The 17,002-nt window shown below is 46.2% G+C and overlaps 1 protein-coding gene across 1 annotated transcript in view; it reads left to right on the top strand.

Annotated features, from left to right (window-relative positions):
• The window catches only part of INTS9 (integrator complex subunit 9), a 59,655-nt gene extending 43,135 nt beyond the window's left edge, over positions 1 to 16,520 (top strand). Inside the window, exons 13-17 of the mRNA XM_068183143.1 lie at positions 1,745 to 1,869; positions 2,748 to 2,915; positions 13,324 to 13,422; positions 14,373 to 14,510; positions 15,335 to 16,520. Of these exons, the coding sequence (XP_068039244.1) occupies positions 1,745 to 1,869; positions 2,748 to 2,915; positions 13,324 to 13,422; positions 14,373 to 14,510; positions 15,335 to 15,511 (707 nt within the window). The 3' untranslated portion in view covers positions 15,512 to 16,520. The remainder of the gene's footprint in view (positions 1 to 1,744; positions 1,870 to 2,747; positions 2,916 to 13,323; positions 13,423 to 14,372; positions 14,511 to 15,334) is intronic.
• Positions 16,521 to 17,002: the final 482 nt, after the last annotated feature.

The raw sequence follows: 17,002 nt of genomic DNA, 5'->3' as shown, positions 1-17,002 counted from the left end.
TCAGAAATGCTGCCTCAAATCTCTGTGTCCTCCATAGCCCCAGATGGGATGGAAAACCTCCTTTTTGGTAACTTTTAAAACTTAATTTTTACAATTTCACGGTGCATCTCTAGCAGAGAACCTCTGCCTGACTTAAGCTTTCTGTTTTCCCCTAATGACTTTTAAAATGCCTTGTCATTTAACCCTAACTGATCATTCTTCAGCTACCAACTTTCTCAGTATTCCTATTTTTAAATTTCTATTCATTGCTATTAAACTTGACTGACATAAAATGCCATTTTTACATTTATATTTTTAGGCTTTGTTTCATTGCCACCACCACATCTGCTTTTAATAACTTGGCTTTTTGCCCAGTGTAATTTTACTTCATGTTTGTGGATTCATGGCTTCATGTACATGTCCTTGTACAACAGTCATTTTTTGTTAATATTTCTCACTTTAATGTTCCCAGGCAGCTACACTGACAACTGCTGTAAACTTGGGGAAATTATCCCTTTGACAGTTCCAAACATTTGTATCATTGCCTGGTGCCATGATCTGTTCTCTCAGGGTAAATATCCCCACGTGGTGCTCAGTGCTGCTTAGCCAGCAGCAGATTTGGAGATTTTTAGATTTTTAGGTGAGCAATTAACTTGTCTTTTTGTTGGATGTCACACTGGTGCTGAACTTCCTCTGCTAAGGTTTGAAGGAGATTTTTTACTTGCTGTCTGCATGAGAAATCCACCCAGTGCTCTGCTCTGCTGCCATGTCAGAACATCCTAGATGGCTCTTTAAATCTGGACTGGAGGCTTTGAATTTCAGTTTCCTTTAAGTTCATCCTTTCAAGTAAAGCAGGTCCCAGAGAATTCCTCCTTCTGTGTTCCAGCCAGGCTTGAACTGCACTTCGCTCTGCCTGGTGTCCTTTGAGGCCTTGTGGTTCAGGATAATCCAGCAGATGAGACTTTCATGCATCCCCTTCTCTTTCCCCATTCTGTACTTATGAAAATCATACCAGTTCCTTTTTTTCCAGCATTCCCTTTGACCCATCTATCTCACAATTACCAGGGAGATAGAGATGGCATATTCTTTTCTATGCCATTAGTTGGTGACCCCCAAATCAAGAGGTTGTCTGTATCCTACACTGTGTCACCTGAGATCTACATTTGTCATTCACCAAAAAAACCCCAATCTTTTTCTGTACTATTCTCAATGTTTTATTACACTCTGTGGGAGTAAAAGCCCATTCAGTGCCTGGCTTTTTCCTGGCAAACCTCTAATCCAGTAATAAAAGTACCCTTGGTTTCCCACCAATCTAAACCTGGCTCTTAGATTCAAAATAATAAATATGTATATATTTATATATCAAGATATCATCTTTATGCTGCATTTTTGTCATAGTGAAAACCAGCTTGCCATTTGAATCACCTTACAAGACTCAAAATGTCTACACTTTGCCTTCCTTTACAGGATCTGATTAAAAATAAGAGGTGATGTTTTTGTCTTGATTAAATTTGTTCTAAAAATCATGCAATAATGTGTTCAAATGAAATAGTATTGATGTGTTGCTTGATTAAGGTAAGACTAATTGTGGGCGTAATTTTCATCAAATTAATTGAAAATAATGGGTGGGGGAAGGAGGAAGGGAAGAGAAATCTGGAACAGAATTAACATTGAGCAACAGCTCTGACTAAACTGGAATTAGAGAGGAATTGGGCCGTTTTTGTTGTTAATGGGCTTTGAATACATTCAATGTTTCTCTTTCCAGAACCTGATTTCTCTTACCTGGATGCCCTGGCTCCCTACCAGCCCTTGGCAATGAAATGCGTTTACTGTCCCATTGACACAAGACTCAACTTTATTCAGGTGTCTAAATTACTCAAAGAAGTCCAGGTAATGAATTTTCTGCTGCCTTTTCTTACGTTTCTTCACACAGCTGAAATTAAATAAATGAACTGTGAGCAGATGTTGCATTACACAAAAATGGAGACAACACCCACATCCTTTTCTCCATGGAGAGGACACAGCATTGAGCTCTGCATTAGGAGAAGTCTAAGAAGAAGAGGGTTCTTGTAGTATCTGCTGTTCCCCCTCGACTCCTTGTGTTTTAATGGCCCATCCCCTTTGTTTCTACTTAAATTTGCCTTCTGACTCATGACATAATTAAAATAATAGCTGGATTTTTTTCTGGATGAGTATTTCCCTGTGTTCTTTCTTGCTGAACTCTGAAATACACATTCTTCCAAACCACCTAACAGTGCCTGCATCACTTTATCTCATTGTTCTGCAACCTGTCTTGTCACTACAAACTGATAGAGCTGCCACTGCCTGGCTTTGCATAAACATCTCCTTCATGTTATTGCTGATGTGTTGTGCTGTCTCCTGGGCAGCTTGCAGAGACACTGGCTTCTCCTTTAGCTTCCTTAAACCCTGCAGTGGCAACCAGCCTGTTTATGCTTTGTTAACATATTGCTGGTAAACTCCAGGAGTTGTTTTTGCAGCCTTGATTATTGACGGCCGAGGTTTCTGCAGCACCACGTGTTGACACTGGGGATGGTCTCCACCACCGTTACCATTTCCTTCCAGTTTATCTGGCAAGGATTTGGGAGAAAAACCCATTTCATATTTTTATTTTTACTCTCCTTTTGGCAAGAATGGTGTCAAAGTGGCGATAAGACACAAATTCCAGGCGGGTTGCCGCTGCAGGCACCTCCAGCACCTGAAGCAGTTTCTAGCAGTGTTGATGGCAGTTCCACTCTGCTCTGTTGCAGCCCCTGCACGTGGTGTGCCCCGAGCAGTACACGCAGCCCCCTCCCACGCAGTCCCACCGCACCGACCTGATGATCGACTGCCAGCCCCCGGCCATGTCCTACCGCCGCGCCGAGGTGCTCACGCTGCCCTACAAGCGCCGCTACGAGAAGATCGAGATCATGCCCGACGTGAGTCCCTGCAGGGAACGGCCACTGGGGGGGTTCCTGCTCACACAGCCAAATTCCAGCTCAGCAGCCTCTGGAAAGGCGTGGAATGGCACAGTTGTTGTGGTTGGAAAAGGTCTTTAAGGGCATCGAGTGGAGCTGTCAGCAAGCACCACCGCTGTGGTTGGCCTCAAGTGCCACTTCCAGAGGTGGGGATTCCTCCACCTCCCTTTTCATGAAGGAGTTGTTCCCAATATCCAGCCTAAACCTCCTCTGGTGCTACCCTCTCATCCTGTCCCTGTTCCCTGGGATTAGAGCTCAACCCCCCCAGCTGCCCCCTCCTGTCAGGGAGTTGTGCAGAGCCACAAGGTCCTTCCTGAGCCTCCTTTTCTCCAGGCCGAGCCCCTTTCCCAGCTCCCTCAGTTGTTCCTGGTGCTCCAGCCCCTTCCCCAGCTGTGTTCCCTTCCCTGGACACGCTCCAGCCCCTCAATGTCCTTCTTGTCGTGAAGGGCCCAGAACTGTCCTCAGGACTGAAGGTGCAGCCTCAGAACTAAAGATACTTGTCCTTAAGATGCCTTGTGGCTGGAATTTACAGCTGACTCTCATCATTTAAAGCACATTCTGTCAACTGGAGAGCTAGGAAAGACATTTTTGAGAGATAAATTCACTCTAAAAACTAATGTGAACTGAAAAAAATACCCATTGGCTGGCTGAGAGAGCTGTTCAGTCTGGAGAAGAGACCTCAGAGTCCCTTCTAGGGCCTGAAGGGACTCCAGGAGAGCTGGAGAGGGATTTGGGATAATGCATGGAGAGACAGGACACAGGGAATGACTTCCCACTGGGAAAGGGGAGATTAGGGTGGGATCTTGGGAAGGAACTCCTGGTTGGAAGGGTGGGGAGGGGCTGGGCTGGAATTCCCAGAGAAGCTGTGGCTGCCCCTGGAACCCTGGAAGTGTCCCAAGGCCAGGCTGCAGCAACCTGGGATAGTGGAATGTGTCAGGATTGGAATGGGATGAGCTTTAAGGTTCCTTCCAACCCAAACCATTCCATGATTCTGTGACTGTGAGCAGGCAAAAACTGTGTTCAGGTGAGTTGTCCTTTGCAAGAAAATCCCATCTCACAAGACAAGCAGTGATCTCTGCCATGAGTGAAGCAGTCAGTCACCACCAGGGATCTGAGGAAGTTTCAGGAAGAGCAGTTTGAATTAGTGCTCCAGGACCATGGAAAGGATCCAGAGAATCGAGGAGTTAGTAGCCAGGAGTTATCTTTCTCCTTCCCCAAATTCACCTGCTGTTAGAAATACCGAAGCCATTAAGGATCAGTTTCCAGTCATGGTAAAGAAGCAGTGAAAAGGTTTATTTGTATTCCAACAATTTCCATAAATGGTTAATTCCTACAGGCTGCAGGAGCCCAGCAGGTTAATGGATTGCTTGTAGCCATCTAAAATGTGGATTACTTATCCCCACAACATCCATTAATGATTTATTAACCCCATAAGTCAAATCCAAATGTACCCATATTACGAAGGGTGACCCATATTCTGACAGACATGAGCTTTAAATACTTTTTTTGACAATCCAATCAGCACAAATGTGTCCTTGGATCAAAGGTGACAGTGGCTTTTTGCAAGCAGGCATTACTGCCCTCTGGAAACTGGAATACTGAGTGACTTTTCATTGGAGTGTAGAAAGAGGAAGCATCCTTTAGTTGAGCCAAATATGAAGTGCAGAACTGAGACCCACATAACAAATCCCTCAGCCAGCCTACAACACCCACTGCCACCTTTTCACACCATTTCTCTGAGGAGCCTGCCCAGCCCACTGCTTGGGAGGGCTTTAATTACAAAGTATGCTTGGCTGCAGCTCCATCTTGGCATGTATATTTAATTGTTTGGGAAATTTACATATTTATTGGATCCCATTAAAGCTAGAACTGGTGAAACTTGGCTTCAATTCACCAGCATGAAACCAATCCTGAGTTCAGAGTGCAGGGACCCAGCCTGGGGCTCACCAATTATTCAAATTACACTGAAGCTTTGGGTTTCCAGCTCTCCCTGCACTTCCCAAAGCTGCTGGGAGGGAGGATGCTCTGTAGGGAATGTGGCATCACCAACCTGGGAAAAGCAAGCTGGTTTCTATTGCATTCCCTTTAACTTGGAGAGGTCCAGCAGAAATCTGGAAAAAGGACAGAAAGGGCCTTTTTTTCTCCTCCCCTAACAGGTAACATCCAATTGCATTCACACAGGAGTCCTAACTTCAGAGCTATCCATGCTCAGGGAGGAGAAATAGCTTGTGATTGTCCATATCCAGGGATTCTTCAGGCTGATTGTTCAGCCTGAAAAGGCTCTGGAGTGACCTTTCAGCACCTGAAAGGGGACTCCAGGAAAGCTGGAGGGGGACTTTGGACAAGGGGTGGAGTTCCAGGACAAGGGGGAATAGCTTCCCATTGCCACAGGGCAGGTTAGATGGGACACTGGGGACAAATTCTTCCCTGTGAGGGTGGGGAGGCCCTGGGATAGAATTCCCACAGAAGCTGTGGCTGCCCCTGGATTCCTGGAAGTGTCCAAGGCCAGGCCAGATGGGGCTTGGAGTAACCTGGGATAGTGGAAGGTGTTCCTGCCTGTGGCAGAGGTGGCACTGCATGAGATTTAAGGTTCCTCCCAACCCAAATCGTTCCGGGATTTCCCTGATTCCAGAGCTGCTCTTCACAACTCGTTGCAAAAGCTGCTTGGTCTGTGGTGAGGCTCCTGAAAAGACTCCTGAGAGCAAGGCTGTGCTTCAGGCCTGTTAACAGGATGCCATTCCCCAGCTCCAACATATGCAAATCATCTTCCAAAAGAGGATCTTGCTCCTTCTTTTTAAGGGAACTACATGGTCCTGGTAAAAAATGGATGAAGCTTCCCCTTCTGCTGAGTGGGTTGTGCAAGACAGATTTCAGACATGATGGATGGGGCTCCCTGGTGTGGGAGTATTTGCTGCTTAATGTTCCCTTTTCAGTAGTTTAGAGTTCCTGAATATAGGAATTTCTGTACTGTAAGGAAATGGCATTTGTTTAATATGGGTTCCCACCAGCCCTGGGGTTCTGTGCAGGCTCAAGTGGCAATTGAAAAGGGCATTTTATAGCTCCTAGAAACCTTGCAATGGCTTGTTATTTGTCAAAACCATGTTAGCCTGAAATGGAATGATGAAATCCACCCTGGAAAAACCAGTAATTGCTAGATCTGCTGCAGGGCTGAGATTTGTGTGTGAAGTAAACCTGAAAGTCTCATGAAAGAATGGCTGCTGCAATGAAGTCCTGATCAGGGCCCCCTCCTGACATCCCCAGTCCCTTTCCCAGCTCAAAGTTCTGCCTGGATTCTTCCAGCTTTTGAAAACCAAAGGGTTGGCTCAGCGTGGCTCCACTCAGTGCAGGCTGATGCTGTGGTAGAGTGAAATTTCTTTCCCAAAACTTGCAGTGATTCAGATCCTGGCCTGTCAGACTAATGGAAATTTACTTTTACTGCTGGACCCTGTCTATATTTCAATCACTTCACCGAGGAGCAAAGGCAGGTCAGGCAGACCTGTTGTATGATAATGAGATTTACACTCACAGCAGCCTTTGTTTGGAGAGAGTTTTTAACAGTCCCAAGGCATCAGGCTGGAATGGCTCTTCCAAGGATTGTGCAAACCTTTACACTTTTAATGATTTCTTCTCATCGCCTGCCTTTCACTTAAAAAAAAAATATATATAAAAAAGACTGCTTCCTGGAAATTGGTTAAGCATTGTCTGCTCACGGGAGAAAGATGGGAAAATGGAAAACACCTTCTGGAGCAAACAGATAAAATTAAACAGTAGTGTCTGAGCAAATAAAGTGCCTCCAGTTTAATTACAGCTGAACAATGGTGCGGATCACTCGGTGCCGGCAGCTGACACTTCACTGAGGCCTCTGTGCTTTTCAAATACTCAATTTTGTGTTCTTCAGGACACAGCCCAGTCAGGAGAGTGTCAGTGTACAAGGCACAGCCTGACACCAAGTGAAATTATCAGAAAATACTGTGGAGAAGCATTAGGAAAACAGCCATTATAATGATGGAGGTTTCATCTTGGCTCCTTTTCCTTGCTTTTACCTGACCTTTCCAACTTCCTTCTGTGTTTCAGGGACTAAGGAGTTTTGAATTCTGTCCTTCTTCCCACCCTCAGCTCATTTTGGTGACCCCACATTATCCAGTCTCTGACCTCTGTGTTCCTTTTTCCCTGACTATTCCCCCTGGTTTCAGTGTGCTGTAGCCTCACAAGAAGTAAATGAAATACAACCTGTTTAAATGAAATACAGCCTGTTTAAGTGAAATACAACCTGTTTGCTCAGCCCTGCCCCAGCTCCCAGTTCACTGAAGAATTGCCTGGAGTTTCTCTCCAAGATGTACTTCACCTTTTGACATTCCACCAAAACTGTTCTTTCCTAGCTTTTGCCAACTTTCCTCACACAAAGCCAGAACCAGTGCTGATAAATCCCCCTGATTTACATCAGCAGAGCTCAGTGCAGCCTTTATTTTCTCCTTAGAAACGTCTCCCACCTCACTCTGGTGTCCCTTCTCTCCTGACCATTCAGCCTGAGAGAGTTCTCCTCCCTCCTTCTCTCTTTTTTGTGCTTGGAATGTCTTATCCTTCATTTCCTTTGCCTATTTTTTTTGTTGCTGTACTTTTTCTGTGGTTGGTCTTGCCCACAGGTTGTCCTATTTAGTCAGGTGGAACTCAGATCTGCTTTTCTGCTTCCAGCCTGCCTTTGCCTGCCTATATTAATGTCTAGGTTTGTTTTTCCTTTCATTTTTGATGGCTGGCTGTAAGATAACACTTCTCTAGCCAGGCACTCAGCTCTCTCTTCCCAGTCAGCTTCAACAACAACATCCCATCCTGATTTGACATTTTGACCCATAAAATGGTTACTATATTTTTAATATTTTGATTTATGCAGTTTTTATGTCTTTCAAATGACTCATCTCTTGCATCTGCAAGCTTTACTGCCTTTACTTTGAAGATATTTCATGTCCTTGCTTCCCCTACCTGTCATTTTTCATTCAAATCCAAGCCTAATTTCTGCTTCTGCTGGTTCTGTTTTCCACCATCCTTTTTTAAGTTCCTCAAACAACTGTTCCCTGCCTGCTCCCAGGCTCCTGGGGAAGAGCTTCATTAAACGGCCACAAATCTCCTTCATTACACTCCTTAAATACTCCTTAAACTGCTTTTTTTGGCACAGGATTGGCAAAAAACAGTGGTTAGAGTTAGTGCTGAGTGGTTAGAGCGAGTTCTGGTGCTTGGAATCCCACCCAGGATTGTTCCCCGGTGGTTGGCTGGTGTCCTTCTGGTTTGGGGACAAGATTTTGGGGACAAGGGTTTGGGGACAAGGTTCCTCCTGCTTATCTGGAGCCCTGGTCCAGCAGCTGCACGTGGAACATGCCCATGGAAAAGAAGAGCTTTAATTCATTGCTCAAAACTGCAGACTGTGCCTCGTGCTTTTTTATTTCTTCCCTGGATGCTGGCTCTGTGGAAGCCCAAAGCCAAGATCTGGGCTTTTGCAAGTGATAATAGCAAAGTCTTTAGGTATTCATGGTATGATTCTTTGTCCACTGAAGTTAATGAGACTTTAAAATCTGCTCCAGAGAGAGCTGTGGGAGACCCCCTGCGAGTGACAGCTCTATGAAGTTGGGGTTAACTCAGCAGCTGAATTAAAACCCTTGGACTTTGTCAAATGTGAGGCTGAAAGCCCAACAAGACCTGACTCAGATCACCCACTAATGATTCCACAGATGCCCTTCATTTCTGGGCTGTTCTCTGGTGGAAAAGCCTTTGTTCCTTTAGGTCTCAGTAGCAAAATTCCCCAATTTCCATCCTGCCTGCAGAGTGCCTGTGCCTTGTTCCCTGTGCCTGCTGGTCACAAATCCACAGGCACATTTCATTTCCCCTTTCACCCCATGTGTTTGATCCCACATTTTTTTGTTCCTCTGGAGGATCTGACAGTTGCAGAATTCCTGCTCTTGGCCCCTGGTTTAGCAGGGGCTGTAAAACCAAGGCTGGATCTGTTGGAGACGACTCCTGTGTCTGGTTACAAGGGCCTGGCCATCAGAGCTCCTGGTACTTCAAGAATTAATTAATTAGTAACTAAATTACTTTAAAAAATAAGGGATAAGAGAGGCAAGGAAGTAAGAGGTGAGGGAAATTATCCTTCTCTCCTGACACCACCATCCAAATTTAAGTGACATGGCAAAGACCATGGTTTTAATTCTGCTTTCACTACTGACTCTACAGATCCTCCCTGCTTGTGAAAAGGCTGCTGCACAGCCTAGAAACAATTTTTGTCTTAGCAAAGATGCTTTCCTGCACCCAGAAACTGGATTTGGTGTGTGTGAGGAGCAGGGGAGTGGAGAGATGGAGGATGAGGCAGGTTCTCTATTCAGGTTTTGCTGAGGAGTAGTTACTATGAAAACCCCTGCAGGTGTGATCTCCAGGGCTTTCTCTGAACTCAGGCAGATCTTAAAATCCTTGGGCTTCTCTAATAATTGGCAGGGGATATTTTTTTTGTCCCATATAAATTCCATCCTATTTAGGGGCTGGGATCTGGGTGGGAATTGCTTCATACCCAGCAAGCTCCAAGGCTGTATTCCATCATTCCCACCTAGAAATGGAAGTGCCCTCAGGGCTTACGTGGCGAGAACCCAGCTGCAGTTACCAACAGTGTTTATAATGTGCCTCCAAAAAATGTAAGATTTCAAATTGCAGAGACTTTTGCCCCTGCTGTTCCCAATAGATGGTGTTCAAGCCCCCACTGTCTCTGATGGCCAGAAACATCCTAATTTCCAGCCTACACATATTCACTGCTGGACTGCACACATTTATTCCTAACATCATGTTTGAGCATAAATACATTTTCCCTTTTGTTGGTATTTTCCCTGTGGTGTTTATGTAGAATAATCAAATTCTCCCCTTGGCTTTCTTTTTTGCCAGGCTAAACTAGCCAAGATATTTAGTTTCCCCTTACACGACAGCTCCTCCTGCCCTATTCTACCCTTCAGAATCTCTTACTTGAACTGAAATTACCCATAATTTACAAGTAGTTCAGATGAAATCTTGCCAGGCCCAATGTAAAGAGTGATAGCTCATCTCAGAGGGAATTACCTGATACTTTTTTGGGCTCACATTTAGCTTGTTCATGGCCATGTCACATTTGTGACTCTCCTGGGACGGACTAATAAACCTGAACCCTTCACCTCTGTCCTTTGCAGAAGCTGCCAGCTGCAGAAATTCTCAGTATTAGCCCCATCCTTGGCCTTCATTTTGTGCTATTGAATTTCATCTTGGCTTTCTCACTCCAATTCTTGGTCTTTGAGTTTTTCCCCTCTCATAGCCTGGTCCTGTTTTCTGTTTAAAGTGCCCTGCAAGCTTCAGAGGGACCTTTCTGAACACTCCTCCTTGTTCTGTCCTGAGGTCATCAATGAAAACTGGGAGTAGGCTCAAGAATGACCCTTCAGGAATTGTAGCAGTAGCCCAGGAGTTGCTTGGGAATCTCTTTCTTTAGCCAGTGCTTTCCCCACCTCAGGACAGCCAGAGAAATCCACAGTCTGGGGTTTCCCATCTGCTTCTCTGGTTTGATCCCACCTCTAGTGCAGAGATCCCACATTTATGCAGTTTGAAAATCTGGAAAACACATTTAATGACGTCAAAACCCAGCAGGGCCCCTTTCTAAATATACATGCTGTAATCTAATGTACACATCAGTGATTTCAGATCCTACAGTTTCAGGGGATTTTAACTGCTGGTCACTTTGCTGTGATCCTGCTTGTTCTCCATATCCAGCTCACCTCACTCAGCCCAAACTTTGCCTCTCCCTGCTGGGTCAGCCTTCCTGCACCCTCTCCAGTGTAAGCCAGAGGTGAAAAGGGAAAAGGGAGGAGTTCGGGGAGGTGTCCCAAAAATCTAAGAAGAAATTACTGGAACTGTGATGTTAAAATACTGTTGTACATCCAGCATGTCGGTCCCTGGGAGAATCCTCCAGAGGACCAAGGTGGGCTGAAGGTATGGTCCTGCCCTGATTTTATTTACTGATTTTCAGCCTCGTTTTATTTTTACTGTGAAGTTTCAGGTCCCATCCTCAGGGGTTGTTCAGCCCCTCATTGCCAACAAGAGGATTTTTGGCTGGTGACTGAAGACAACTTAAACCTGGGGAGTGTTGTCCCCATTGAAGTCTTCAGGAGAGTTTTAAGAGTGACTTAACCCACATTTTTCTTTATCAGCATCTGTAGTTTGGCCAACAGCACTGTTTGTGCTCACAGAGTGTGTGTCAAATCTTCCTTTGGGGTGGAAAATGCAACCCTACGGGAAAGACTTAATGGTAAAAATATCTTTCCTCTGGTTTAGCGTGGGCAGACAGCTCTGATCACAGGAGGAGAACATCCCAAGCTAAAAACTGAAATACTGCACACATCCCCCCCAAATTTATCCTAAGGCAGTCCAAGTGCTCATCCATGGGCAGGGGACTGATTAATGTGGTGTTAGATCTCAGTGTCCCTGCTTTGGTGGCTTTCCTGGTGCCAGCATGTGACACTGGGCTCGGGATAATGACTGGAAGGAAGACTCATTTATTCCTGCGTGGTGGGGGGCTTTTCAATCTCACACACAAAGGCACAACAAGAGCCAGCCACTGCAAGTTGGACAAATTCAACCTTGAAATGAGACACGGCTTCCTGGCTGCCAGGAGAATTAAAGTTTGAAACCACTTGTGAGGGGAAACAGCGGAGTTGCCATGGCTTGGAGTTCAGACAAGACTTGCTGCCTCTGTGAAAAAAGGTTTCTTTAATCCAGCGTTTTGGAGGAGTTCTGTGATTTGTGTGTGCAGGAGGTCAGTTGAAAGGAGTGGAGCAGTGCTGCCTGGCCTTGGTGGGTGAATTACTGGATGTGATTAAATGACCTTTTTGGTTTGGGTCACTGAGTTTCTATAATAAAAGGATTGGCTGCCACATGGAGAGGGCTGTGAGCTGGGGAGGAAATCAAAATGAATGCCTGTCCTACTGTCCTTCTGACTGTAAATAATCCAGGCTATTTAGCCTGTTTAAAACCTGCAGAAATGTTAATAGCAAAATACTTCAGTGGCAGGAGAAGACTTTGGTTCCAAGCCACTCCCTGTTCTTAAAGAATTTTTCTCTTCACAGGATTTGCCATTTTGCTCTCCATCAGAGCCTGTTTTGTATTGATCCTCCTCAGGAAGGTGGTTGGAATGGAAAGTGCCTTCGACCACTGGGAAGGCAGCAGAGCTCACTGCTGCAAGTGCTGCTGTTTTTAGATCCCAGGAGAAGTCTGAAGCAATGATTGTCACTATATTTTCATTCTCTTTGCCTTCAACAGCAAACCATAAAGACTGCATTCAAATTGCTTGCTTTAAAGGTCTTGAACAGAGTCCCAGAGTAACAGTGAGCTGAATTGCTCCATCAAGTTTGGATTTCTAGGATTCACCACGGCTGAATACAGACAGAATTTAGGGATTTTTAATGGAGCCTGTGTTTTTCCAACACACCAACTGCTTTATTCCAAAGAGCTGTTCTAAAAATGTTCCTGCACCTTTAACAGTGGCGAGATTTGCAGAACTCATTAAAAGAACTTTGCCACCATCGAAGCCAAAAGAATAACCCTCTCTGCTTTCATGGCAAAAGGATTGGGCATCCTGGCACCTTGAATTCCCTTGGAGGGAAAAAAAGGGAATAATTTCCTCCATTCATGAGCACTGTTTTCTGCAGAATTCCTTTGGAAAAGTGGCTGGAAGAGGTACTTCCCAACTGGCCAACTTCCACCAGTCTCAGCAGGTGCAGCACTGCCCACCCCCGGCCCTGCCAGCAGTGTTAGATCCAAACTCCAAACCAAAACTAAATTTTATGTCTTTCAGGGAAGAATTAGATAAAAGGCAGTGGAAAGGGGTTTGTGCAGCATTGTTGGAATAATTTCAAACTAATCAACAGTGGGTTGATTGAAAACATTGGGATTTTAAGGACAAACACTTCTTATTTCAGATATTCTGCAGTCAGGAACTGAAAGGAAACTCACTTTGATTTTTCATTGTCCATCAGCATAACAAACATCATAATGCTGGATTAGACCATGAGTTTTACTAACTAAAATTACTCATGAAGCAATTGTCTTTTCACACAAGGGTTCTCTGTTTATTATGGTTTTTGAGATCAGCCCTGGCTCCTGCAAACCTCGTGCTGCTCTGCTCATGGTGTGAAATCCATAATTTTGGGAGCTGGAAGGAGGCTGGGCAGGTCCAAGGAGCTCTCAGTCTATCAGTGGCTTTGTGTTTACAGTTCATTAGCCCATGTTTAAAAATACCACACTGCCAATTTATCTCACAGCTGGGTTCATGCACGTTTTGAGCTGATCACTTGCTGAACAAAATCTCCTTTTGCTTCAGCTTGCAGATTCCCTCGTGCCCTTGGAGATCAAGCCTGGTATTTCCTTGGCAACAGTTTCTGCTGTGCTGCATACTAAGGACAACAAGCACGTGCTGCAGGTACAGTCTAATGGGAAAGGGAGAAAAATATCCTTACTCTGGCTTTCCCTGCCATCCAGGACCCCAGCAACCCTTCCTGCAGCTCCTTCCCACCGGGGCAAAGCCCTTGGCAGAGGCTTTGCCCTGGCATGTGCAGGTGAGGAATTACACCTGGAGCAGGGAGTGGGATGCAAATAAATCTCTCTGCCCTCTTTTCCTTGGCCATGTGCCTGGCTGAGATGAATGGGGAAGTGAGATAATTCCTGAAGAGAGGCTGCAGATCACCCTGCTGTCTTCTGCAGTCAGGAACAGCATCAGTCAACCTCTCAGGACCAAGGGTTAGAAGGGAGAGATGACCTGGGACATCAGACTTGGGAAGGGACCATCTGCCTTCAGTTTCCCTGGAGGTTGTACATCTCTGCTCTCCCTTCCTGCCACCCCCTTCAGGCTGGCACTGGAATTCCTGGCATGAGTGCTCTGCAGGAGGAGGTGATGTCCAGGGACCTGCTCAGCAGTGGCTGCCCTGGTCCCCTTTCTCTCAGATCCACGAACCTGCAGGGCCTCTCTGAACGACCCTTCCCACACTGGGCAGCAGAGCAGGCGGGGCCCAGGACACTTGGGAAGAGAGCCCAGTGTGGAAATGTCAGGTTGGTGAGGATTTCTGTCAGAGCACAGCAGACAGGCTGCCCTCCTCTTCCCAAGCTGCTTCCCTGGAAACGCTGAGCAGTGCTGGAAACACCGAAGTGCTGCAGTGGAATTGGTCTGAGGCTGCAGTTGTTCATTTACTCCCTTCTCCACTCATTCCTGCTGCCAAATAAACTTAGACCTGGGCTTAAAATGCCAGAGTCCTCATAAATGGCTGGAGCTAAGCCACGTTCTCATTCCCTGAGTAGATGCTCACTCTGAATTTGCCTGTTTTCCAACCTGTTGCATCCTTTAGAGTGGGATTTTTTTTCCTTCTCATCCATCAGCTCCCTCCAAAACCTCCCCAACCTCCTGCCAGCAAGAAGAGGAAGCGGGTGAGTGATGACGTGCCCGAGTGCAAATCTTTGAAGCCGCTGCTGAGTGGCTCCATCCCCATGGACCAGTTTGTGCAGACTCTGGAGAAGGTGAGGAGTCCTCAGTGGCAGGTGGGATTCCAGCAGTTTTCTGCACATCTCAGATGTGCTGCTTTGGTAGCCGAGAGAGGGGAAATCATTTTAGTGTAGCTTGAAATGGAGAAAGGCCAGTGAGTTGCAAAGTGCTCCAGGGTGTCCCTGCACTTCAGAATAGAGGGGATTGTTCCCTGTGGAGCCTTGTCCTGCTATGTAGGGTTCATGCCAGTGATCTCCTCCTGTTTCCCATGGAAGCAGAGCTTTTGGGTGGGTGATTTGCCTCACAGAACTTTTGGTTTCAGCAGCTGACGGAGTCTCAAAAGCATTTAAATTTTCACAAGACTTGTAACAAGGTGACCGAGTGAAGAACAGGTCCTGGAAATGTCTTCACTGGTAGAGGAACCTCCCAAGGAAGCTGCACAAATTTGGTTGCTGCTCTGTGGAGTCTTGTTCTCACCTGCAGGAAATAAAGGATTGCAGACTTCCAATGCCCAAAGGGGCTCCAGAAGAGCTGGAGAGGGACTTGGGACAAGGGATGGAGGCACAGGACACAGGGAATGGCTTTCCACAGACAGAGGGCAGAGTTAGATGGAGTACTGGGAAGGAATTCTTCCCTGCCAGTGTCCAAGGCCAGGTTGGACAGGACTTGGAGCAGGCTGGGATCGTGGAAGGTGTCCCTGCCATGTCAGGGGGTGGCACTGGATGAGATTTAAGGTCCCTTCCCAGCCAAACCAATCTGTGATTCCATGAAATTCCCCCTTGCCCTGGTCTCTCCTCTCTCCCAGTTTTCCTGAGCTGTGCTGATTTCCCTCTCTCTCCCTCTCCCACCCCAAATCCAGCATGGCTTCAGCGACGTGAAGGTGGAGGACACGGCCAAGGGCCACATTGTGCTGCTGCAGGAGGCAGAGACCCTGATCCAGCTGGAGGAGGACTCCACCCACATCATCTGTGACAATGACGAGCCCCTGAGGGTCAAACTGCGGGACCTGGTGCTCAAATTCCTGCAGAAATTTTAGCTCATGGACATCAGGAGGCTCTGCAAGGAGAGAGCCTGGAGCACCAGAACTTGGAGCTGTTCAAGGAGAGAGAGAAAGAGAATTCTGTGATTCAGAGAGACCAGAAACCACCTTCCCCTTCATGGAGGAGCAAGGGAGTATTTTTAATATCTATTTTTTAAATCTTATTTTTAACCTGTTTTGGAATACTTTGGAGGAGATTCCTGTTGTGTAAAATTGGGAGCTGGGAATCTTACAGGAGATAGGAGCTGCAGGATAAATAACTGGAGTGTTTATTTACAACATCAGGGTGAACTGCTGCTCCCGTGTCCCTCAGCAGTCTCTGGCCCAGTCCTTCACCTGACAGAACTCTGTAGGAATATTGAAACAATGGCCTCTTTCCTCCCACTGCTTCTTCACTGGCACAAGGAAGGGAGAGCTGGTGAGGCAAAGATTGTACAAATAAAAATGGAAAAAGGGGATCTGGTGGACATGGAGAACAGTGGGAAGAGCCTGGCCATTCCCTGCACAAGCAGAGGCACTTTGGAAAAGCTTTATCCTTTAGGAATTCAAGTGTTTATTGATGCTGCAGCCTCACCCGTTACATCCAGATCTGTCCATGGAGCTCCAGGCCCTTCACTAAAGCTGGTTCCTCCTGGGTTCCTCCATCAGCAGTGGAGGAAACACCTCAGGAAGACACTTAGGGAAGTCCATAAAGTAGGAAAATTCTTAATGCTCGTAAAAAACCTTTCGAGATTTAAGTGCCTCTTGTTTCTACCTTCCAAAAACTTGTCCTTGCAGCCCCCCCCATCTAAAATTCTGGATGGAATTCTGAGTCATTTATCCAAAGCCATCTGTACTGCAGACCTGGGGAGGCTTTTCCCTCCCCACATCACATATTTGGGGCCTCACCTCAGTCAATAGTATTGCTTTTAAAGGCGACCCATTTCTCAGATTTACTGCTGTTCATTTTTTATTGGATTGTTTTGTATTTATTTGGTGTTAAAAAATAAAAGGCAGAGTGGGACTGTCCAGGAGGGAGCACATCCTGTGGTTTATAAAAGCCTCTCCATGCCCATTCCACATCCTTTTCCTGACACCTTTGGGAAATAAAGCTGCTCCTCCAGTTCATCCCTCTGGGGAGATGCAGGCAGTGGAAGCAGCTCTGTAATAACATCTCTTTGCCACTGCAGTGTCCACACCCCATTTCATTCCCATGAAGGATTTCTGCTGGGTTGGGTGTGCAGATCCCAGCACCCACACCTTTATTCTGTGTGTGCCATGGGTGTGTGAGGAGTGGTGTCATCAGCGGGAAAAACATGGGGCAGTGGAATTAAATCCTCATCAGGGTTTGCAGGTTGGCTGCTTTAGCATCACTTAGAAGTAGAGTAAAAAAACTGGGATGGTTTCACTTTAATAAACTCCAAAGGGATTTTTCCTAACCCAGAGAGGCAGTGGGATAAACTCATCTTTCTGCTGGTTACCTCAGCTCCAGCACGGATCTCACTGCTC

This window comes from Anomalospiza imberbis, chromosome 3 (assembly GCF_031753505.1).
Source record: "Anomalospiza imberbis isolate Cuckoo-Finch-1a 21T00152 chromosome 3, ASM3175350v1, whole genome shotgun sequence".
Lineage (NCBI taxonomy): Eukaryota > Metazoa > Chordata > Aves > Passeriformes > Viduidae > Anomalospiza > Anomalospiza imberbis.
Note: the sequence above shows the minus strand (reverse complement) of the source record. Positions and strands in the feature narration are given on the sequence as shown.